Here is a 9,406-nt window from a genome sequence, read left to right as displayed (position 1 = left end):
TGTGTTAGAATTGTGTTAAAATTGCGTTAAAATGGTGTTAAACCTGCATTAAAATTGTATTAAAATTGCATTAAAATGGTGTTAAAATTGTGTTAAAATTGTATTGAAAATTGCACTAAAATTGTGTTAAAATTGTGTTAAAATGATGTTAAAAAAATTAGATTAAAATTGTGTTAAAATTTTGTTAAATTGGTGTTAAAATTACATTAAAATTGTGCTAAAATTGTATTAAAATTTTGTCAAGATGGTTGTGAAATTGGATTTAAATTGTATTAAAATGGTGTTAAAATTGCATTAAAATTGTGTGTTATAATGTAGTTAAAAATTGCATTAAAATTGTGTTGAAATTGCATTAAAATTGTGTTAAAGTTACATTAAAATTGTGTTAAAATGGTATTAAAATTGTGTCAAAATGGTGGTAAAATTGTGTGAAAATTGCATTAAAATTGTGTTAAAATTGCATTAAAAATTGTGTTAAAATGGTGTTAAAATTAGATTAAAATTGTGTTAAAATTGTGTTAAAATGGTGTTAAAATTACATTAAAATTGTGTTAAAATTGTATTAAAATTTTGTCAAGATGGTGTTGATTGTATTAAATCAACACCATTAAATTGTATTAAAATGTTGTTAAAATAAAATTGCATTAAAATTGTGTTATAATGTAGTTAAAATTGCATTAAAATTGTATTAAAATTGTGTCAAAATGGTGTTAAAAATTGTGTTAAAATTGCGTTAAAATTGTGTTAAAATGGTGTTAAACCTGCATTAAAGTTGTGTTAAAAATGCATTAAAATTGCATTAAAATTGTGTTAAAATTGCGTTAAATCGGTGTTAAAATTGTGTTAAAATTGTATTAAAATTGCACTAAAATTGTGTTAAAATTGCGTTAAATTTGTGTTAAAATTGTATTAAAATGTAGTTTAAATTGTGCTAAAATGTAGTTAAAATTATGTTAAAAATTGCATTAAAATTGTGTTAAAATTGTGTTAAAATAGCATTAAAATTGTATTAAAATGGTGTTTAAATAGTTATTTGAAATTGTCAAGGTATTATAGCTATTGAAGATTGATGCTAATTATACAAATGCTAGACAAATGAAATAAGCATGCTAGCTTCTTAATCTATTATCATATTGCTTGTATTGAAGCATATCTGCATCATTACTCAACTTTTGCAGTTTAATTTCAATAAGTATTAAAAACAGTTGACAAATTAATGTGAATGCTAACAGATAGTCTAAATGACCTAACAAAGCAATATAACCAATCAAATATCAGAAAAAAAACATGGAGCAAGACTATGCCATAGGTGACTAATGCTGTGCATACATGTAACAAGTGGATTTTACATAATTTGCAGTTTATGTGTTAAGTTCTCTTTTGTTTGATTGTCTTAAAACACTACTACATAAAAAAAACTTTAAACAAAATTGTGGAAATGAGGTAAATGTTTTCTCAATATATGCTATGCCAAGCCATAATATCAATCTTGTCACTTATTAGCTCTCAGCAAGTCAGCTGAGAGACTGAATGATTGCTGATTGATTTATTATTATTATTATTATTATTATTATCATTATCATTATTATTATTATTATTATAGTTTTACAGAAGCAACAAGATAAAGTGTTAACGAAAAAATCATAAAGGATGAATTGTAAGTGTTGCTCTGAGGGTCATTCACCAAGATCTGGTGATCCCTGACTATCTATGAATAGACTAGACAGGGATAATTGAACACAATGGACAAGAAATGTTCCAGCAACATATATATTATCCACATCAAAACTTTCTAAAAAATAGTTCCAGAAGACTTTCTAATCCTATTAAGCTTAATGGAGGCCATACTGCCTGAAGTGTCAATAAAGGGAAGAGCATTCCAAACACAAACAATCTTATTACAATAAAAATGTTAGTATTTTGTTGTATTACATTTGTTATGAATTAGTCTTTTATTTGATTGTACAAATCAAGAGAAGGTTACATATTGAAGTATATCAAAGTTGTCATGAGATATAACTTCATTTTTAGTGTAAGAAATCAACTTGACTACATTATCTATACTATAAATCTATGTCAGCATTGCACCAGTCTAACTAAGGATATAGAGAACAATGGAATGAACAATAAAAACACCTAATATTAAGAGGTGGTGCTATAACATTCATAATGGGGTTGGGTTACATGCAATTGGCTGCTGTGTCGGCAGACTATAGTTACAGAGGATAAAGTGAGCTCTGACAAGGCAATGGCTGGTGAGTGAGTTATATTTATGCCGCCCTGAATGATTTATATAATAGTGTAGAATATAAAAAGCTCAATGATTTAACCAGGAAGCATAATTATTCTTGACTCAATAAATCTAGAATAAGATTGCCTGTTTGTGCTGTTAACGCATTATGTATTCTCTCATTTTTAGATATATCAGAGGATCCTAATCCAGGTTTCAAATTACTCTTAAGAGATATAAATCCTCATATGATTGAGGCATGGAATGAAAGTGACTTTGGTACTCTACAAAAATACAAAACATTAGTTGAAGTACAATATATTATTAGTATAGTATGTAGTTAATACACTTTTTAGATCACAAAAGGAGATATATTTGATGGAGCTCCTGCTGCAGATGCTATTGTAAGTTAAAAACAAAAAATGGTGACTTGTAATTCTCTCTCTCTCTCTCTCTCTCTCTCTCCTCTCATACACCCACACACAGGTATCTCCAGCAAACAGTTTTGGTTTTATGGATGGTGGTATTGATATGGCATATTCAAGACATTTTGGTTGGCAGATGTAAGTATCATTATTATCACTATATCTATAAAACGATTTCTATCAATTTGTTTATTAAAACCTTTCATACGATTATTACAAATTTTATAGGCAAGAACGTTTACAAGAAGTTATAAAGAAAGATCATGGTGGAGAACTATTAGTGGTAAGCTCCACTGAGTGAGTGGATAAAATAAGGCAGGGTAAAACCCTGCCCACCAACTGTATTAAAAATGATTGACTAATGTATACTAATGTACTTTAGTATTTAAAAAAAGCACTAACTACATGAGAACAAGAATGAGACCTCTACCAGCAAAATGGGATTAAGTTTGTGATTACATTGAATGTTTGTTAAAATAACTTGATAATTAGTTTGGATAAAGTTTAAATTTTGTGTGTTTGGTTTCATCTTCCTCTCCTATATATCTAGGGTAATGCTGTTATTATTCCTTCATATCCTCCTGGTACTGACTACAGTGCATTAGAACTACCAGTAACACATAATGAAGGCAAACCTATTAAATATCTGATATCAGCACCTACTATGAGAGTACCTATGGATGTATATGATACAGTTAATGCTTACCTGGCACTTAGAGCTGTTTTAAGATCAGGTATGGACTATTTTGATTGGCTGATCCATTTTTCCATTTAACAACCCTCCATTTATGTCTTCATTCTATTCACTTATCCTTCCAGTAATAACTTATTTGTTTGAACTCTCTATGTGTTTCTTTTTATCAGTTATTAATCATAATGCCTCATGTCAACAAACTGGACAAGAACCTATTCATTCTGTTCTGTGTCCTGGTCTGGGGACTGCTGTTGGACGAATGCCATTTAAGAGATGTGCTTTACAGGTATTAGTGTAAAGTTCTTGTAGTCAGTTCTCATTTATACTTTTGTTGTTACTTTACTCCACTAGATGTTAACAGCTTATGAGGCTGTCATTTGTGGAACTGTGAAAGAATTTAGTGATCCATCAAGTTTGGCATATGCTACTATGAAACATATACATTTGACAGAGGTATTATTAATAAAAATAACAAAGAAAACATAGGTCGTTAATATTTATATGTGATTTCTACTGACTATAAGACCATCTGTGGTCACTTGCTTAAAGCCAGTCCTTGTTGAAGCCCTGACACACAAAGTATGACTGCTTTATGTCAGACAATTCATCTGTCAGCCATATGTTATATATGACTATGTTTATTTTCAGCGTTGATCTATTGTTGTATGAACAACTTAAGTAAGAAATGAAATTAATCTACATAGTTTGACTATCAATACATATAGCAACTATAATTACCCTTTTACTGTGAGGAGGAAGATTTGTGACTGACATGCTTTAAAACTTACAGCTATTGTGGGATTTTTGCTTTCTAGCATTTTCTTAAAAGCTTCTGCAAATCCCCAATCATCAAACTTCAGGTGTTTCTGTGACACTAGTATCAAACATTAAGTGTGAAGCACTCATTTTGGGTTCTTTTTAAACCACTAGTTTTTAATATTGACTATGTGGTGTTCTGTTTATTCATGAATTAGTGGTGTCTTTTTTACTTTTTAGGCTGGGAAAGATTCTGGTACAGCATTTGAACGTAAAGCATATCCAGGTGAAATATTTGCAGAAAAGAACACCTAATGATTATACTTCTATTCCTCTATGTTGATAATATATTAACTTTCCTAACAATTTTTTTATTTTATAATATATTTCAATAACAGTTTGAATAATGCAGTATTAGGTTTATTAATTTTTTTTACACACTCAATCTCGACTTCTTACATAACCTCACCCTTCACCTGCAAACATCTATTATATTATTGGTTTAATATATGATTCAGAATACAGTGACCATTAGCAACTTTTAATATGCTAGATAAATCCATCTATATAATCAACAGCTTCATTGTACAGTCAACAAGAAGAGTTATGACAAACTATGTTGACTTTGGGGAAGCAAACATATACATACATAAAATGTAAAAGTAATCAAATGATTTTAATGGCCTGTTATTGCTATAGGAATTGCTATTCCAGTTTTTTCCAGGTTTAAAGACAGGAAAAGCCTTCTATCGTCAATCAGGCATACCCAATTCAAGGTGCTTATGGTAAAAAACAACTATTTCTGTATTGTGGTTTAATTTCATTTGTTATTCTCTTTCAACAAACATTGTAAATTGATATGTCTATATACATGTGTCAAACTTAAGAAAATCAATAAACTGTCAGTTCAGATGAATATATTTTTTCATAAGGTAACAAGGATTATTAAATTATAAAAGACTGTGATGTGTACTAACTCATATGGAAGACAAACACTCATAACAATATCAATAATAATACAGTCATTATTAATTATAGAAGTATATTACAAAAGTTAGAAGTTAGAAATACTATGTGGATTAAATTTCATGTTACCCACATATCAAGATATTGTTGTAGTTTATTGTTATGTTAAGGCCATAGGAGGATATAGCATATCCCAAAACCACTGGATCCATAATGAAAATACTGCAAGTATCTTTTCCAATATTGTCTTATTGTCTTCATCATTCGGGACTTTGTCCATAACATTAGGGAGGTTGTCATAATCAAGTTGTTCATTTTGACAATTTCTGTCTTGACGAACATGCTCAAGAGAGGCATTATTTTCACGCCTACGTCGACGTAAACGATCCATACTAAGAAGTAATAAAGCTGGCCATGCATCATCACAACGAACCAGACAATGAAACCAAAATATTAGCAACCAGTCAATGCAGCGATCATGAAGATATCGTGGGTTTGGTGTAATGCGAGTATGACGATAATAACCAGTTTGCACAAAGGGAATCCTATTGATGACATCACAAGGAACATGGATATCCTTTAACAATTTACATATTCTGTACTTAATTTTCTCTATTTCTTGTTCAAAAGAAATCACTTTCGTTTCCTGCTTCACATGTTTCTGGAACCATCATCAAATTCACTTTAGTTATAGCTACTATCATCCTTGATATAACATTTGGTTCATAGTCAATAAATCTCTTTAATGCAACTAAAGTACTGTCATCCAGTCTACCACTGGCAATGCATAAAATCACAAGATGTACTTGTCTTAAGATATGCTGCATTCGTCGTCGATATGCAGCATCTCCTTTATAAAGATCTATAAATCCTGGTGAATCCCAAACCTCTACTTCCACATTTGTTTCAGCAGCACAAACATACACATTTTTGTAAGGGTTTTTTAGTGCATTCAAGCCTGTTGCAGATTCAGCACCAGCACCTTCTTTTGCTATTTCTCTTCCAATTAAAGCATTTATTAGCGACGATTTGCCTGCCCCTTCTTTACCAACAAAAAATATTTTGAGCACTTGTTTCTGCTTTTGTGCTGTCTCAGCAATCTTTCGGAATCTAGCTTCATCAACACCTAGTATTAGAATTAAAATAAAAATTAATAGCTTTGGAATCTACCAATTCACATGTATAATTGAGATGCTCAAATATAAAATATGTATAATCATGTTTATATCATATATGTGAATGGCTAGCATATATGGCAAGAGATAACTACCACAAGACCACAACAGGATTCATAGGCCACTCATAAATATTTTTTATTAAAATAATGAAATTGGAATATCTACCTCTCTTGCTCACTAAACTAGGTAGGATTTGGCTTTGCAAAACTAGTTGTTAATTTTGTTGTAGTAGAAAATATAATTATACTTTCAATTACATGGCAAATATATATATATATATATATATTAGAGTGGGTGTTTAGCAACGTGAAGGGGATTTCCCTGGGAGTTTACCATGCTTTCTTATGCATATTGTAGATTATTATTACACTTTAGCTTCATGATAAATATTATTCTTAATATTCTATGATACCTAATATAAAAATTATGAACATACAAACACAACCAAACACACACATATATATATATTATAATTGATAGCGAAATTCAAGTATGCAAGCTAAGTAAAACTTACTAACCTAGTGATGCTAGGGTATAGAGCGATGATGGGAGCTCATCTTCAGCCGGAACTATAGTCACTTCATTAGTTGTCAAAGCCTCTTCAGCCATTGGCGTTGCTGACCCTTCACTACGAGAGAAAGGCTCTAAAATTGGCCAGGATGGACCAGTCAATTTTTGGTCCCCCGAACAACAATATTACCATTCTTGGTCCGCGCGAGCTAATAACGGAAGAGAATCATTTATTGCTGTAATGTTTAATTCATAAGCTTTGAAAGTTTGACTGAAAGTAGTTACATGTACAGTATAAATGAAAATTCAAAGAAGTTCAGTATTAAGGAGATCACTGGCTAAACTAAGCTAAAGTGAATCAATAGTTTATAAAGACATTGGGCATTGTGACTAAATTCTTCACTATTTGGTAGAAAATTGTTTTAGAGACGCTTACCAAAAACGTATGGAAATCAAATAATGGTCATTAATTATATATCTAGTAGGTTGAGCAACATCCATTCATCCATCATCTCTTTAGCAATGCAGTTCATTTGCTTCCCTCTCTTTTCTTTCTCTATGTTCTCAACTTGTGGACTTGGATACTGGACTCTCTCACTCTCTCTCTCTCTCTCTGGACTAGATAGACTCTATGGCAACTCTTTCTAGACTGGATGTCCTTGGAACTCTTGCACTAAGCTTTGTAAAATTTGAAGTTCTTAAATAATAATGCTAGAATTTACATCAATTACCAACCTACTCCGTAGTCGGTATTCATGACTGACTATTGCATCCCACCCACTCACAATACCCCTCCTCCTCCATCCACCCACTATAAAGCAATGCCTCAGGTGGAGCTTGATTGTATTTTCTTAAGATGCAGGCTTATTTTCTGTTCTTGTACTGCTCATTAGCAGTGATAGCAATCTCGGTAACAGCTGATTGTAATTTAACGTACATCGAAAAGTTTAGTTCGCAATGTTCAAACCTTCAAATAACACTTCCTTCAACAATCTACAATGGAGAAGAATTTACTCTCTCATTGAAAAGAAACATCAAATGTTGTAAAACAATTGAAAACATTAGTCTGTTTCTGTCCACTGATGATTATTGTGGACCTGACTCATTCAATGCAGGAACAGTGTGTGCATTCAGTCAACAGAAGAGTATTGGAGCTATAGTAACTTTAGTGTCTTGTAATGGTGAAATTCTACTGGGCAATGTGACTTTAGTGTTGGGTTTGAGTGCTAACAAGAACACCAATTGTTCTGTTGCTGTCAACACAACATGGGGACAAAGTAAGTGGAAATATTACATGACTATACTGTAAGGGGGATGACCTTTATGATAACCTTTTGTATTTAATATATAATTATATAGGTACAAATATAACAATAAACAAAGGAATTAACATAAAAGAAACTGTTTGTTATCTCTAATACTGAAGAGCCAGTTAATGTTACCTGCACTGCATTTCCACAAGGACCATATCCAATATTAAGAGCATATCCTTTCACAAGTGACACCATGTTACTAATACCAGTGTATACAGTAAACAATACATCTGTTGTGGCTAGCTTCCCTGGTGGATTGACATCCAACTATTCAGGTATATACACCTACATCTGAATCAGGGTATTCTAGCACAGCTTACATTGTAACATCAGAAGGTAAGTCATTTTATAATTAATAATTTTTTTTGTCCTTGATTGTCACATTTACATTATGCATAGTGAGTAATGAACCATCTTCAAGTTATAGTGAAGCAAAACATAATGTGTACTGTTATTCTATATGGCTCATAAAGAGTAATAATAATGAACTTGAATCCTTAAAGCAAATTATTAAGCAAAGTGCATGAACGTTACCTATTGACACAAATAGTATATACTTTAATAGCAAGAAGTGTAAAAAGCTTCAAAATCTCTTAAATAAAGAAGAAACTAAGATTTTCTTTTCTAGCGCATAATATTATGTTCAATAACCAACATAACGTCACACACAGACCAAATTAAAATTAACCTATTAATGAATTCAAACACTTTGCATTCATGTTTTACAGGAGATAATCATTACAGATGATGTATTTCCTTTAGCAGTTCATAAATAATATTTTAATGATATTGTGACCTGGTTTTGTCATTGTCACCTAATAGATAACACTCCATATATGGCCATAACATATGAAAATACTAGTCATCTAATTATATTCACAATCATCAACTAGGTGGTAATATATATTTGTATTCTCATGACTGTCTAACACATTATCCTCATGACTGTCATAATGCATAATGATATTCAATATCATATTGAATATCATTATGAATTACTTATTTGATCACACATAACAAATAAGTTACAACTTAAGGTATATATTATATTATATTATTTAAGATGTTTTACATAGTCTTACTACAGCGTATTAAGTTCATTATTTCATTCCCATCTCAAATTTACAAAACATGTTTTCACTATATAGAGTTACCTATTGTCTTTTATCCTGATGGTAACTACTTGGAGGTACCTGTTGGAAATTCCATCAACATTACAGCCATTCTCCTTACTGTTTCAGACCATTAACTTGGAAAGTGTTCATTTCAGATCTCTCACTAATGCTTCAAAGTCACTTACTATGCACACCAGTGATGGATGGACTTTTGTTATA

General features: G+C 31.1%; 1 protein-coding gene across 1 annotated transcript; it reads left to right on the top strand.

Annotated features, from left to right (window-relative positions):
• Nucleotides 1-412: 412 nt before the first annotated feature.
• On the top strand, nt 413-4,420 carry LOC121391849. The gene is made up of 7 exons (XM_041523327.1): nt 413-418; nt 2,587-2,634; nt 2,717-2,793; nt 2,884-2,938; nt 3,206-3,389; nt 3,520-3,635; nt 4,346-4,420. The coding sequence occupies exons 1-7, from the start codon at nt 413-415 to the stop codon at nt 4,418-4,420; spliced, it is 561 nt and encodes a 186-aa protein (XP_041379261.1).
• Nucleotides 4,421-9,406: the final 4,986 nt, after the last annotated feature.

This window comes from Gigantopelta aegis, unplaced genomic scaffold (assembly GCF_016097555.1).
Source record: "Gigantopelta aegis isolate Gae_Host unplaced genomic scaffold, Gae_host_genome ctg3017_pilon_pilon, whole genome shotgun sequence".
Lineage (NCBI taxonomy): Eukaryota > Metazoa > Mollusca > Gastropoda > Neomphalida > Peltospiridae > Gigantopelta > Gigantopelta aegis.
This window is presented reverse-complemented; position numbering and strand designations above follow the sequence as displayed.

Coding starts and splice junctions, on each gene's coding strand:
- LOC121391849 (XM_041523327.1), top strand. Junction 2,635..2,716: donor CTCCTGCTGCAGATGCTATT/GTAAGTTAAAAA, acceptor ACCCACACACAG/GTATCTCCAGCAAACAGTTT. Junction 3,636..4,345: donor TTAAGAGATGTGCTTTACAG/GTATTAGTGTAA, acceptor TTTACTTTTTAG/GCTGGGAAAGATTCTGGTAC.